The 15,430-nt window shown below is 40.1% G+C and overlaps 1 protein-coding gene across 1 annotated transcript in view; it reads left to right on the forward strand.

Moving 5' to 3' along the window:
• Positions 1 to 15,430, forward strand: part of abca4a (ATP-binding cassette, sub-family A (ABC1), member 4a) — a gene marked incomplete at both ends in the record, with an annotated part of 38,885 nt that overhangs the window by 19,943 nt on the left and 3,512 nt on the right. The window contains 30 exons of the mRNA XM_079259351.1: positions 591 to 707; positions 1,115 to 1,312; positions 3,951 to 4,156; positions 4,234 to 4,410; positions 4,513 to 4,735; positions 5,142 to 5,363; positions 5,904 to 6,108; positions 6,194 to 6,271; positions 6,353 to 6,559; positions 6,940 to 7,117; positions 7,191 to 7,322; positions 7,402 to 7,541; positions 7,624 to 7,761; positions 8,044 to 8,222; positions 8,428 to 8,530; positions 8,677 to 8,882; positions 8,993 to 9,047; positions 10,431 to 10,588; positions 10,822 to 10,946; positions 11,024 to 11,122; positions 11,212 to 11,401; positions 11,482 to 11,576; positions 11,710 to 11,742; positions 11,940 to 12,045; positions 12,152 to 12,226; positions 12,350 to 12,519; positions 12,729 to 12,906; positions 12,989 to 13,104; positions 14,286 to 14,433; positions 14,513 to 14,636. Coding sequence (XP_079115477.1) covers positions 591 to 707; positions 1,115 to 1,312; positions 3,951 to 4,156; positions 4,234 to 4,410; positions 4,513 to 4,735; positions 5,142 to 5,363; positions 5,904 to 6,108; positions 6,194 to 6,271; positions 6,353 to 6,559; positions 6,940 to 7,117; positions 7,191 to 7,322; positions 7,402 to 7,541; positions 7,624 to 7,761; positions 8,044 to 8,222; positions 8,428 to 8,530; positions 8,677 to 8,882; positions 8,993 to 9,047; positions 10,431 to 10,588; positions 10,822 to 10,946; positions 11,024 to 11,122; positions 11,212 to 11,401; positions 11,482 to 11,576; positions 11,710 to 11,742; positions 11,940 to 12,045; positions 12,152 to 12,226; positions 12,350 to 12,519; positions 12,729 to 12,906; positions 12,989 to 13,104; positions 14,286 to 14,433; positions 14,513 to 14,636 — 4,381 coding nt within the window. The remainder of the gene's footprint in view (positions 1 to 590; positions 708 to 1,114; positions 1,313 to 3,950; positions 4,157 to 4,233; positions 4,411 to 4,512; positions 4,736 to 5,141; positions 5,364 to 5,903; positions 6,109 to 6,193; positions 6,272 to 6,352; positions 6,560 to 6,939; positions 7,118 to 7,190; positions 7,323 to 7,401; positions 7,542 to 7,623; positions 7,762 to 8,043; positions 8,223 to 8,427; positions 8,531 to 8,676; positions 8,883 to 8,992; positions 9,048 to 10,430; positions 10,589 to 10,821; positions 10,947 to 11,023; positions 11,123 to 11,211; positions 11,402 to 11,481; positions 11,577 to 11,709; positions 11,743 to 11,939; positions 12,046 to 12,151; positions 12,227 to 12,349; positions 12,520 to 12,728; positions 12,907 to 12,988; positions 13,105 to 14,285; positions 14,434 to 14,512; positions 14,637 to 15,430) is intronic.

The raw sequence follows: 15,430 nt of genomic DNA on the forward strand, positions 1-15,430 counted from the left end.
AATACAACACGGCCCCTGCTGCTTTGAGGAAACCAGATCGCTGCTCCGGCCTGCTGCTTGAAACTGTGCTGTGGAATGAGGAAGCTCTCACTTGTGGGAACCTCCCTGGGATTCACTGAATCCATTCAGCCAGTCATCACCAACGGCCTCCTTTGTCACCCTGGCTCCTTTGTCCCCATTGTCACCCAGAATCAGACACACACAAGAGGAAGGCGTTTAATTGGGTGTACTCCTGAGTGCTTTTATCCCCCACTGCACATGGCTGAATGCCGGAGTAGCCAACCTTGGGTCGACTGAGGGCCTCACAAAACACTGTACACATGCAGGGTTTGAATGATAAGCGTGCAGTAAATATTTGACGATCTGGCATTGAGTACATTTGTTGCTGCTTATCTGTAAAAGGCTGGCGGGAATGCTTTGTGTGAGAATGTGTGTGTTGTCTCTGCAAGGAGAGTTTGATGTGGGAATGGTATGTCGGATGAGGAGATCTGTGACTACGTGTTGGTTGGGTTTTTGTGTACACATGTGAGTTTGGTGGAAAGTTTTTACACTATTTATGTTGCATATGCTTCCATGTTTCTTTGCTGCAGGCGAATACAACGTTCGAGGAGCTGGAGAGGCTGAGGACGATGGGAAAAGCCTGGGAGGAGGTGGCTCCTCAGATCTGGGAGTTTTTCCAAAATGGAGTCCAAGTCAAGATGATCCGGGTAGGAGAGGGTGGACATTGATGAGGGGCGTGGGGCGGATGATGATCTATGATGTGGTCACCATTTAACTCTGTTGTTCCTTTTGAATCAGGTGATAAATGATGTTGTTTTATCCTAAGCTATTTCCTGACACATTTTTGCAGGGGTCTCAGGAACTTCCTGCTTCAAGACGGTGGCTTATCTTCCCATAATATACCATTTCTTTCCCTTTTCCATCCATCCTTTCTTTCTGTCCCAGCTCTTCCTCATCATGTTACAGGAACAGTCTTTTTATCTCGTATCCTAATGCTTCAACCAGTCATCTTTCTCCAAATAAACATGAGAATATGGAATGTTAGATGTTTTGACAGGTTTGTTTCCTAGCAACATGTTTGGCAAATAAATCACCATTCCTTCTCTGGTTCCAGGACACCATCCGCAACCCATCTGTGATGGATTTTATTGACAGAAGTCTGGAAAAAGCGCCGTTCTCCTCCAAACACATCCTCAACTTCCTGCACAATGACCCGCTGGAAAACCGTCCAGACGACGTGCCGAATTTTGACTGGCGAGACATTTTCAACCTCACCGACAGGGTCATACGGATGCTCAATGAGTATGGAGATGTGAGTACTGAGGGATTGCAGTGTTCTTCTCTCCTCTGAGTATCAGCTTGTCAATTTACAGTGAAAAGTCATCTGATTTCCAAGAAAGATTAAATTAAAAATGGCTTTAAAAAAAACCCCACAAAATCTGATTATTTTGAAATTTCACCCTTTAATGATTCATAAATAACTAATAAAATAAAATAAAATACAATAAACATACTTAAGGCTGAAGATGGCTACCTGGTTGGTAATTGGTCAGTCATTAATAGCATCCTCTGAAGAAAGGTTAGTTCAGTTGTAATCATCAGTGAAGTGACAACACAGGAGGTGGAAACTAGCTGCTCTGTGGAATGAAGGACATACATTTTCCACAGTTATGTAATCTGAGAGTAAGTGATGTCAGTGTTTTTATTCCCAGCCCATTTTTCCTTATGATAGCAGCAAGGAGTGCTGTTTGAATTGTGTTATTCAGAGAGGTTTTTATGCGAATCTTCATAAACAGAGTGAGAAATCTGACAGCCAAGAAGAAAAACAGTAACCACAGCTAAAGGACCATTTATACTCCCGTACGAATGTGGTGGGGATGGCTGTTTCAATTGTTGTCATATGTTGCCGCTCTCATACTTCCATGCGTCCTTTACATTGCCTTAGTTGTGAAGTCATTTTATCCAGCAGTGACCAGTGTTGTTTGGAGTTCACTTCTGCTATAGTGTTTACAACAGTCTGAAAACAGTAGAAGATGTCAAACAATAAAAACTAAAAAGCTTTTGGCTGTTCTCAACTTCTGCATTCGTTTCAGGTTTGTCTCTTTTGTTGGTTGTGTGTCAGCTACACAATACTGCCCCCGCAGTATCAAGTGGTATTACACCATAGTCCATGCCAAGTGACAGATACCTAAACTTCTTTAAAAATAGAAGAAATTACATATTTTACTGACACAAGAACTGGCCAAACTGTCCATCTGTCTGGCCTGAAGATGCTGTCTTTGTACCCGAACATGTCACTGACTTGATGATAATTTGTGCAATTAGCTTGAACATGCTCCTCCAGTTGTTTTTTTTTTTTTTTTTTATATACCTCAATCTCCATACTTGTTTTGATACATTTTGTTGCCATGAAAATCAGGATGAGCTCTTGCTTTTCATCATATGTGTTTTTTATGGTCTGTTATGATTTCGGTATCTTAAAATTCTCACATTTTTCTGGAACCGCAGTTATTATGCTCTGAGAAATGCCGGTGTGTCCAAATCATTCGTTATTCTGAGCATTTTGGTCTTTAAAGAGAAGAATGTGAACCATTTAATTTGATTTCACTTGAAATGTCAAATTCTAAGACAGGCTTATTCATTAAATAGCCCATTTAAGTTCAGGTTCTGTCACTTGTCCGGGTTGGTTAAGCTCTCTCCATCACTCTTAACGAGGATTTGTACAAACTGTTCTTTGGCTGTAATTTGTACCCATGTCAAGATATAGTGGGAATGAGAAGGCGTTACAAACCGCCCGTCTACTCTCTTTTATTTACTTACTGTCTGTTGATGAGAGCCTGTCACATTTATGGAGGCCAAATCATTCGAAACAAAGTGTGAACTGTTCTTTTCCCTGTAAAGGCTAACCAGGATGAGAGACTGGGATACCTGAGGGGAAGGCCGGGTCCTTGTTTTTGTCCAAGTTGGAGCTTACAGCAGAGGGATAGTGGGAAAGGCTGAGGGAGATTAGATACAGCTGTCACTCCATCCACTAGGCTTTTTGAACAGACAACAATGAGCCAGAGTTTAATGGTTGGATGGCTTATATTGGTGGCATGCATGTCGCACCACTCAGCAGGGTTGCACTGTTCATTTAGGTGAAATTCTCCTTTAGATATGAACCATTTATTGCATGTCATTAGTTTTTGAATGCATGACTGTATTTGCATTACATTTAAGCATGTTGTAGGTTTAGAAAGGCTTCCCTTCAATCTAGAGGGTTAATAGCTGTTTTCATTCCTTTTGGATCAAGGGCTGAATAGTTACATCAGACATGCTTTTGAAGGAAGAGACAAGCAATTCTGTAAATCTGTGAAATATGTGAGCATTCTCTAGACTCCAGCTCAACTTTGGTATTTCTGGGCCTTTCACCTTTTGAAGCCAAAAGAAAGGCAGTCTTCCACGGTTTGCCATGAAATTCTGATATTTGTGGTTCATTTAACTCAAGATATGTCTGATGGGTGGAATAGATCAAATTTGTTGGTAAAGAATGTACCCTGCATTAGTGAAATATTTTCATAAAACCTAATAGTGAACTGCAAATGGTAAAAATCATATTGGAATTTGAATAATTGCTTTCTCTTGAGTCTTACATAGCATATGTTAGCATGCTAACCTGCTAAGCTAAGACTTGTCCATGTAAATGTAGAATGAACTACAAATGTTTGAAACTTTATTAGAATTTGAATAATTTTCTCTCTTTCGCCCTACACAGCAAGACTTGTCCATGTAATTTTTTTTTTTTTTTTTTTTTTTTTTTTTTTTTTACAAAGCCGTAGATTGAATTGCTAATGTTTGAAAACTTATTGGAATTTGAATAATTTTTCTCTTTTTTGTCTTGCATAGCATATGTTAGCATGCTAACATGCTAAAGTAAGACATGCCATCTCTTGTTCTCCTTTCTCTTACAGTGTGTGATCCTTGATAAATTCATGGCTCTGCCTAATGAGGACACAGTCACTCACCGAGCCTTGAACCTGCTGGAGAATGGAAAGTTCTGGGCAGGTCTCATATTTGTCAACATGCACTCTTGGAGTACTGATGTCCCTCCTCATGTCAAATTCAAGATCCGTATGGATATTGACGTGGTAGAGCGTACCAATAAAGTCAAAGACAGGTCGGCATCCATCTCAGGTTAAAGTGTGGCATGTAGTACAATGATGAAACAATGGAGGTTAAATGTGTGTTTTCTAGGTACTGGGATCCAGGCCCCAGGGCTGATCCACTGGATGATCTCCGATATGTTTGGGGTGGCTTTGCTTACCTTCAGGACATCATCGACCATGGCATCATCAGGACTCAGACTGGAAAGGAATGGCCTCTGGGTGTTTACCTCCAGCAGATGCCTTACCCCTGTTATGTGGATGATCTGTAAGTGAAAACATTATCTTTATCAGTCGTTGCACCGACTGTTGTGGCAGTTTTGGTTCTGTTTGTTAGTGACGGGTCTACCTTCTCCATTTCTGCCTCCAGCTTCATGCTGACATTGAACCGCTGCTTCCCCATCTTCATGGTCCTGGCCTGGGTCTACTCTGTGTCCATGATTGTAAAGAGTATCGTTTTGGAGAAGGAGCTCCGCTTGAAGGAGACACTGAAGGCCACGGGGGTCACAAATGGCGTCATTTGGTCCACCTGGTTTATCGACAGCTTTATCATGATGGGCACCAGCACAGCCCTTCTGACAGCCATCATTATGGTGCGAAAAGGCTCCATTTTACTGTGAATCATTGATGATGGCAGCACATTCAGCTCATAAATCATTGACTGAAGAACTGTAGATACTATGACATCATGAGAATTATGTCAGCTGGGAGAATTGCAGGAATTGGCTTGTCAGGTGATTAACCAACACCTCGGACATGAGGTGTTGACACTTTCAGTTCGGTGAGCTGATGCGACCTCTTGTGGAAGCTTTATGTAAAACACTTTCTGGCATGAAATATTCAATATTGTATCTCAAATATTTTCTCATAAAATTCCATTAAAAAATAGATTCACACACTGGACCTAATTACAGAATTTCATTCAGAAAACCATCACAATCCTCCTGTTTTCATGTTCAGTGCAGGTTTGAACTCTGTGTCCTTTTCCTCCATGTCCAGGGAGGGAGGGTGCTAAACTACAGCAACCCCATCATCCTCTTCCTCTTTCTGCTCACCTTCACCACGGCGACCATCATGCAGTGCTTCCTTCTGAGCGTTTTCTTCAACCAGGCCAACCTGGCTGCGGCCTGCTGCGGGATTGTTTACTTCACGCTTTATCTTCCGCACATCTTCTGCTTCGCCTGGCAAGACCACATCACCAAGGACATGAAGATCCTGGTGGTGGGTTCCTCCTACTCCCACCATCCGAAATGTGACTTAAACTGGAAGATTACAGATGACTGAATGAATGCAATGCTTTATTTTGAACATGTTAAGGCAAAATTAATAAGAAAAATAGCGAAGAAAAACAAAAGTAAAGTAACTATCTGTATATCTATTTTACTTTTGCAGTTCCCAAATTACATAATCTTAGTCATCTTTATATTTAAAAATTATTCTATTTGAAGTTAATATTTGGCAAACCAATTTTTTGCATAATTCCAAAGCAACCATATCTTTGCCCTCAGAACAAAAAATAATGCTATCAGCAAACAAAGCAAGTTTTAATATATCTGATACGTTATACAAATGTCATGTATATAAGTAATAAGCAGTTGTGGACCCAGTATGGACCCCTGGGGTACTCCACAATGTCAAAACATGATGAAGTATACATTTTCCCTTACAAATCATCTCCAACTTTCCATATGTTTGAAAGGCTGCTTGTCAGCGTTGTAACAAACCTGATGTTATGTTCTTTTTCTTTTCTTTTTTTACTAGAGTCTGCTGTCCCAAGTGGCATTCGGATTTGGGACAGAGTATCTATCGCGGTACGAGGAACAGGGTATGGGTCTGCAGTGGGACAATATCCGGACCAGTCCCTTGGAGGGGGATGAGTTCTCCTTCCTCACCTCCATCTGCATGATGGGTCTGGACACAGTGCTGTATGCAGTTCTGGCTTGGTACCTGGACAATGTCTTTCCTGGTGAGTGTGCTGGAAAGAAACAAAGGATCTGGTTGTATCATTTTTAAAAAAGTTGCTAATTCATTGTGTTTTATTATGATCACAGGACAGTATGGAATTGGTCGTCCCTTTTATTTCCCCTTCCTTCCCTGTTATTGGCTCAACAGCGTGGCTCCAGCTTCTGGTACACTTATACTTTCCATTTTTCAGATAAAACTTTTAACACAGATGTCTGACACGCTGATTTAAACTCCATTTCTTAAAGGCAATAACAAGTTGGGGTTGGATAATAAAGGCTTCGACAATCTGGTAAACAAGGAGCAAGGAGAGGAGCAGAAAAAAGCTGAGGAGGAAAATCAGGGGGAGCCGGCCAAGACGATCGAGGACGTCCCCTCGTGTGAACACCAGGATCAGCGTGAGACATTGGGGAAAGAGAACCAGGCTGAACCTGATAAAAACCAGGAGAATGATGGTATATCTTCTTGATGTGTATTATTATCAAAGTTAAACATGCTCAAACAAACTTTGGCTGAAGACCACACCTTCTCTCAGCTCTGTAGCTCTTGTTCTTTATCTTTTTTTTTTTTTTTTATCCCAGTAAAGCTTCATTGTGTGGGAACTTGGTGTCCTTGTTTGTGTGTTTGCACTTGCTGGTGTATGAGAACACACACTGGTTGTCGTTTTGCTTCATGCTCAGTTAATAAGTGACAGAAACCTTTTTTTGTTAGGCTGTGTAGCATTCTAGTCTCCTGATTTAGTATCTGCTTTAGTTTTTGCAGCAGAAACCACATGTCTGCTGCTTTCTGAAAGCAGATTTCCAATCTGAAGCAAACTTATTTCTATCTTCTACAGAGCAGACATTCTTTGAGCCTGAGCCAACAGACCTAGTGAAGGGAGTTTGCATCCAGAACTTGGTGAAGATGTTCGGGAGCTGCTACACCCCAGCAGTTGACGGGCTCAGTATCAGCTTCTATGAGAGCCAGATTACCGCCTTTCTGGGCCACAATGGAGCAGGAAAAACCACCACCATGTATGTGGCAGTAACGCCAGCACGCATGTATGCTCAATGCTCAACACTTACGTCTCCTTTCTGTTCCTACCAGGTCTATCCTGACTGGAATGTTCCCTCCCACCTCTGGGACAGCCCTCATTTACGGCAGGGACATCCGCACAGACATAGACAGCATTCGCCAATCTTTAGGAATGTGTCCCCAACACAACATCCTCTTTCAGCAGTATGTAACTCCTCAACATTCAACCCAAAGAGATCTGACTAAATAAATGTATGTATAAATTTGTCCCATTCCTCCCCAGTATGACTGTTGCAGAGCACATCCTCTTTTACGCACTGCTGAAAGGTCGTCCCATAGCGGAGGCTGAGGAGGAGGTGGAGAACATGCTGCAGGATCTGGGTCTTCCTCACAAGAGAAATGAACTGGTCCAGAACCTCTCAGGTCTGTTTGGAAGGACGTGCTCTGAAAAATATGCCACAAACCACACAAACAATGTTAACAAATGTAGGATGTTCCAATCTAGGCGGCATGCAGAGGAAGTTGTCTGTTGCACTGGCTTTTGTTGGTGGTGCCAAGGTGGTGATCCTGGATGAGCCCACATCTGGCGTGGACCCTTACTCTAGACGCTCAATCTGGGACCTGCTGCTCAAATACCGTGCAGGTAAATGAGGCCTAGGATCATTTGTCAACAACGATATGAAGTGAACCAGAGTTAATAATATAATATAATATAATATAATATAATATAATATAATATAATATAATATAATATGATTCAGGTTAATTTCCTCTAATTACAGCTTCATCATATTATAAATTCTTATTAATTATCTTATACATTATATAGAGAGAGCACTTATTTTTTTAACCTTCAGGAATAAAAAAAAAAAAATTAATGTAATTTCTTCTATTTTATATAACATATGCATTTACATTTTTGCAGGGCGTACAGTGATCATGTCCACCCATCACATGGACGAAGCTGACTTACTGAGTGACCGGGTGGCCATCATTTCTCAAGGTCGCCTCTACTGCTGCGGTTCACCCATCTTCCTCAAGAACTGTTTTGGTGCCGGCTTCTACCTCACTCTCGTACGTCAGATGAAACCGGACACTCCCAAGGTACGGACTTATGAGGATGATACCTTGTGTATTTTTCTTCGTAATATCATTCATTGAGGCACAGAAATGTTGAATAGGAGATTTATCTAACTGCCAGATGTTTTGGTCAGAAATAAAGTGCTCATAAAAAAACAGCTATTTTGGGTGAAGTCTGCTTCTTATCCAGTGTTAAAGACATGAATTGTGGTGTCATTTAAACTTGCAGACTGGCTGTGACTGCACAAAGGATTGCTCCTGTAAATGCTCAAAGTGTTCAAAGTTTAAAGCAGACCAAGAAGAGAGCCAGGTCCCAGACAGACAGATGGATGGTAAGGTCACCACCACTTCTATTATTCTGGCTTTTAGCTTGTTTATATCAAGTTCAAGGCAGTCTCTCTGAGATGGTCAGTCCATTAATATGTAACCTTATTCATGAAGACAGAAATACCTTAAAACATAATCGTTCCATCTACAGGTGACATGGATCGCATCACAGGCTTGGTCCACCATCATGTTCCACAGGCTCGTCTCATTGAGGCCATCGGTCAGGAGCTCACTTTTCTTCTCCCAAACCGTAACTTCCAGCCTCGGACCTACGCCAGCCTCTTCAGGGAGTTGGAAGAAACCCTTGTGGACATTGGCCTCAGCAGCTTTGGTGTGTCTGACACATCATTGGAAGAGGTATGAAGTATTAAAACCGGAAGAAATTTTAAAAGTATCTAAAACAAAAAGTTTACTTATTTAACATTACATAATGAACAATAATTTTGATGGAAATTTATTTCTTATAGATCTTTCTTAAGGTTACTGCAGATGGAAAAGCAACCAACAAGAAATGTATTCAAGGTAAATCAAACCTGAGACATATTTTAGATCCATCTTTTAATTTCCTATTCCTATGTTCTATTTACTTTGTCTGAATGTGGTGATTAGGTCTTGTAGTCTTCTTTTCGCCATCTAACTGTAATCATGTGTGTTATGGCCGTTATGTCTGTTCTTCAACCCTTGCAGATAAAAAATCATTGCAACAGCTTTCTCGAGCTAGTTTCTGTGGATTCAATAGAGTGGCTGTTGATGTGGAAGCAGGACAAGGTGACAAAGGCTTTTAGCCAATAGCTAACAGCTCTGACTACTGCTGCTAGCTTTCAGCTAACAACTACTGATTTCTGCTTCCAGTTTTTGGCTAACTGCTAACTTATGACCACACCTGCTAACGTTGACTAAATAGCAAAAACTCTTACTACTTCTGCTAGCTTTCAGCTAACTGCTAAACTCTGACTTCTGCTTCCAGTTTTATTTAGCTGCTAAAATCTGACCAGAACTGCTAACTTTGAATGCATAACCAACAGCACCATAAATTTCAGCTTTCAGCTAAGAGCTTAATTGTGACAACTTCACTAGCTTTCAGCTAACAGCTCTGACTACCCCTGCTAGCTTTCTGCTAACAGCTAAATTCTAACTATTGTGGCTGGTTTTCAGCTAACATGTCTAACTGTTGCTGATGAGAGACAAACATAATTTTTTGTGAAGATTGTTTAAAAAGTATACATTTGTTGACATTTGGGGAAATGGTTTTAATTTAAAAAGGAAAATACTGGGAGATGAATTCAGTTTTATGTTTATTGGGCATAGATTGGATTAGTTGGGGTTTGGAACAGTAAGAAACAAATTCGTCCAAAAAAAACAACAAAAAACAAAAACTGTTCATTAACATAAAACAAACAAAAAAAACAACAAATAAATAAAGAAATAAGGAAGTGCCTAAATAGATACACAAATTAAACTAATTTAGGTTCTATTTAAATTAGATTTTGTTTTTGTTTGTACAAAGCCATTAGCTTCTGCTTTCCCTCTTTGTGCAAAGCATCAGAATGGAGTTAAACCTTGTTATGTAGACAAACATCATAACAAACATACATCAAGCTAATAAAAGATACAAAAAGATCCCTGTTTAGACCATGGGGAAAAATGTTCTACATTATGTGAAAACAATGTTGCTCCTTACAGCGATATAGAGTTAAGCTCTTCTGCTTAGTGCAAAACTAGTTTATATTTAGATCCACAGCTTCTGAAATCAGTATCACATGAGAAGGATTGCTTTAGACCTGAAAACTTTGCTAAGATATTCTCAAAAGGACCATGTGCTTCATCAGCTGGCTGGCTTTCTCTTTACTGACCTTCTGCCCCACAGATGAAAGCTTCTTAATTTGACTTGGGTTTGTGTTCCAGCATCTAATGGTCAAGGCCCGTGTGATAACTCAGAGGGTAGAGCTGGCAGGGGGTCCTACCAGGTCAGAGGCCTCTGTCTGATCATCAAACAGTTCTTTGCTCTGCTGATCAAGAGGCTGCATCATGCCACACGCTCCTACAAAGACTTCATAGCCCAGGTAATCTTCCTGTGGCGTTTCACTTTATCAATATAAATAATATGATAGCTGTTTTATATTTTTAATATCACAGGATTAGTATTTAATATACATTTAAAGCTTAGGTTTTAATGTTAAATCCTTTCATTCTCAAATAAAATGGTAGAAATATGTTTATTTTTGGCCCTCACACACCTCCATATCAGTGTTTCATTTTTACTGGTTTTTTATTGGTTATGTTTTGTTTTTGGTAGATTGTGCTACCAGCCAGCTTTGTCTTTCTGGCACTTATGTTCACTCTCATCATCCCACCTTTTGGGGAATATCCCAGCCTGACCCTCAGCCCCTGGATGTACGGGCGACAGTACACCTTCTTCAGGTGGGCTTCAGCGTTAAGGAAACTCAGCTCTTTAATAAGATTTTGTATAACTGTGTGTTGTAATCAATCGATTGCAGCAATGAGCGTCCCATGGATGCTCAACTGAGATACTTTGGTGAGGTGCTGCTGAACAAACCTGGTTTTGGGACTCGTTGCATGGCGGATGAACCACTTGAGTAAATACCTTTACAGTTGCTATATATTTAATCTTCTTTGATCTGCTGTAATATTTTACTTGACAGCATTTTTTTTCATCGTCTGTCAGAGATTTCCCGTGTAACAACATCACTACAGAGTGGGAGATGCCCTTGGTGAACCCTGCTTTGATAGAAATGCTGGAAAGTCCTCAGTGGGACTCTCTTAAACCGTCTCCAGCATGTCAGTGCAGCACGCCCAGGAAACTCACAATGCTCCCTGTTTGCCCTGAGGGGGCTGGAGGCCTGCCACCCCCACAGGTTTGTTTGCTCACTTTTACTTCACTTGTTTTAGATCCACTGCAGCTGATTAAAACATACTCGATTACTTTGCTCTTTAGAGAATCCAGTCAACAGGAGATGTTCTGATGGACCTGACTGGCAGGAATATCTCTGACTACCTGGTGAAAACCTACCCCACCCTAATCAAAACCAGGTGAAGGGTTTTTACAAAAGTTCAGAAGCAATAAATGCAAAAACCACAAATGAAATCTTTCATAAAATGCACAAATAAATTGTACCACTGTGATATGAGAAATAATTTAATGTCCTGCGTTATCTCTTTACAGCTTAAAAAGCAAATACTGGGTAAATGAACAAAGGTAATTTCCAACATCCTTCATAGTTAAACACTGAAAGATTAGATTCATGTTCAAATATTTATTTTACAATCATTTCTTGGCTTATTTCATGGACGGATGTGAACACATTTAGTGGTGTGGTTCGCCATCTAGTGGTTGTAACCATGTATTACAGTTAGTGCTACAGAAAGAATGTGTGTTCTCTCTGTGGTGCCCAGGTATGGAGGTATATCAGTAGGAGGACAGCTTCCTGTTTTAGGAGTACAGCCAAAGACCATCCAGGATTTAGCAGCTCAGCTGGGACGACTCCTCAATGTTACTGGGGTGAGGCTTTCAAACCAAACTTTATGTGTTTTCTTTGCTTACAAACTCAGTTTCAGCACAATCTGTGGTATATTTAGTAACGGCCTCTTTAAATGTCTATTTTCAGGGCAAATACTGCAAAGAAACCCTTAAGGATATCGGGGCCTTCCTCAGATACATGGAAACTCCAAACAATGTCAAGGTCAGTCTAGGCGAAGCTTGTCTGCTGGATGTGAAGTTTGATAAGAAATGATGTTGCTGATATTTAAAACATCTGTAACATTGGAAATCAGCAACCGTTGTAGTGCTTTGTTTCTTTTTGCAGGTGTGGTATAACAATAAGGGTTGGCATGCAATGGTTTCCTTTATGAACGTGGCCAACAATGCCATTCTCCGGGCCAACCTGCCCAAAGGAACCAGTCTGGATCAATATGGAATCACTGCGATCAACCATCCGCTGAACCTCACCAAAGAACAGCTCTCTGATATCACTGTGTGAGTGAATGTCAGCTAGATAATCCTTTTAATCGCATCTTACTGCTTTTTCTGCATCCTAAGAGTGCATTGTGGCACTTTCAGCGATGCAATCTGTTATATTCTCTTCCGGGGTATTAAAAAAAGAAGTAATTTGTGGAAAACACTAAATAACTGAGGTTTCTTTGGTCATACCTGACAGAAACTCCATCTCTCTTTCCTTTCCCCAGTCTGACCACATCAGTGGACGCAGTGGTGGCCATTTGTGTCATATTTGCCATGTCCTTTGTCCCGGCCAGCTTCGTCCTGTATCTCATCCAGGAGCGAGTCACTCAGGCCAAACACCTGCAGTTTGTCAGTGGTGTCAGTCCGCTGGTGTACTGGATGGCCAACTTCTTATGGGATATGGTACAACGGATCTAGTGTGAAACTCTGTGGCTTGTTTCTGTTGGCTTTAGCAGAAACAGGTGTTTGCTGTGACTTTCTGCAGGTGAATTACTCCATCAGCGCAGCCTTAGTGGTGAAAATCTTCATGCTTTTCGATAAGAAATGCTACACATCACCCACCAACCTGCAGCCACTCATCGCCCTGCTGATGCTTTATGGGTAAGCTGTCGTCACGTCACGTTGCTGCTTTAAATGCACATGTTGACAACCAATAAAAACATAGAAATGATTCAATGTAAATGGCCATAAAGTTTCCTTACAAATGTGTGTACTTTTATTAAAAGTAATATTATAGGCAGTAGTCAAGTATATAAAACAATGTTTTTCCTTTTTACTGCTATTCTTTTGGGCAAATTATTAAAACATGACCTTGTCACAGAATTTCAGGATCATAGTTTTATATAGACATCAAAAATCATATGTACTGTATTTTATTTCACTAATTTTCCTTCATTAGCTTTAAATAAACTTCAAGATTTTAGCTTTAAATGGTTTCATAATATAAACAAAATAAAAAAAAAAATCATTTGAAAGCTTTAATATTATTATATAGATATTTAAAATATAAAATATTGTCCAATATATAAAAATAATTGGTTTGAATTATTAATATCTGCAGAGTACATTTTATTTATCTAAATTTTAATTAATTTAATATTTTATTGTGGTACGGAAAATGATTGAATGAATGAATGAATTAGGATTTTAGTATTTGTTGCTGCCTTTTACTGATTTTTTATGTTTTTTTATCTTCTTGTTTATACATCACTTAAAACAAATAAACAGGTCTTGTGTGATATCAATAAATATAGAAAACATATGAAAAACTTAAATGCGTAATGCAAAACTAAAACCAAAGTTTCTAGTATAGTTATAAGTCAGGATTGTATGGTTGTAATTTTTGCCACTTCAGTGGACATGGGGAGAATCAGCGAACACACTGCAACTCACTGAAGAATAAATATAGCGTAAAATGTCATATATGTAATTACCAAGTTTACCTCGGTGATAAACAGGACGAGAAGTTGATACAAGTCATTTTTATAGAATATTTCTCTTATGTAAATATGACAATGTATTATTTTAAAAGTATTTCTGTAGAATAAATCAAATAAATTAAATAAAAAGTCTAACAAGTCTAACAAAGGAAAGGGTCTGTAATATCTGTTGAAGTAAAATATTGGAAGTGAAAAAAATGTGGCATTGTTTTTTAATATTTCATGCATCAGAGGGTGAAAAAGCAGATTTTTCACATCTGATAAGCAAAATAATCAAATCTATTTGGATGTAATATACGTAAAGCTTTACGTTTGGCACTGATGGACTTTCTTCTCTCCTAGCTGGTCCGTGACTCCCATGATGTACCCCATGTCCTACGTCTTCAGCATCCCCAGCACCGCCTACGTCTCTCTGTCATGCATCAACCTCTTCATCGGCCTCAACAGCAGCGCCATGACCTTCATCCTGGACCTGTTTGAGAGCACCACAGTGAGGGATTTTCCTTTTCCTTCATTCTGTTTTCAGTCCATCTCTCCCCTCACACTCTGCTTGTTGGCTTGCTGTTCAGGCTCTGTACAAGCTGAATCAGGTGTTAAAGGCAGCTCTGCTCATCTTTCCTCATTACTGCCTGGGCCGAGGCCTCATTGACATGGCCATGAACCAGGCTCTGACTGATATCTACGCTCGATTTGGTAAGAACACGTACATCCCATAACTGCTGGTAATGAGCCATGTGACGTTTGCAGGTTCTGGTGAACAAATAAGCCAAAATGGCTTGTGTGCACCGGAAGGTGTAATCAGAGTATTTTCACAGTTTAGATGTGTGGTCATGCACTGGATGGCTTTAAAACCAAGGGGAGCTTTGTGCTATTATTAATCCATATGTTAACAAACAGAGATTTAAGCTTTGAATTGGAGAAATATATCTGGCAGTATCTTTGCGGATTTGAATAATTTGGAGGTGAATTATCATGATTTCTGTCTAATCACACCAAGCGCGATGTAAAATAAATGCTGAAATTTCTAAAACAAACTTGCAAACTGGTTTCCACATGAAGCTGTGACAACAGTGTGCTGATGCTGCAAAAGAAAAGACAAAAGAGGCGCTGGGTTCATCGTGTTCTAGAAAGCAAAGGAGAACTTGGGGAGTTTTATTGTTTAATCCAGGAGTTGAAGCTTCAACACAACTCCTTCAGGACGGACTTCAGGACATTCGTGGGACAATTTAAGGATCTGCTTTAGCAGCTAGCTGCTTGCTTTAAAGAGGAAATTTGATGCACTTCATACCCAATCTGAAACAGTTCTCTGCTATATAAAATAAACTTTGGGCCCCTGCTTTGGTAAACATGGTCCATAGTTTGAGTTTGGTTGCTTCTCTCTCACCTCCCCTGACAGCACTGCTCAGGTGACGCTTTGTTCCAAGCAGCTTCTTTTTCTTCTGATTTTGGGAGTTTTTGTGGAAAAACTTCTTCCATCCGGCTCCTAC

This window comes from Telmatherina bonti, assembly GCF_933228915.1.
Source record: "Telmatherina bonti genome assembly, chromosome: 20".
NCBI lineage: Eukaryota > Metazoa > Chordata > Actinopteri > Atheriniformes > Telmatherinidae > Telmatherina > Telmatherina bonti.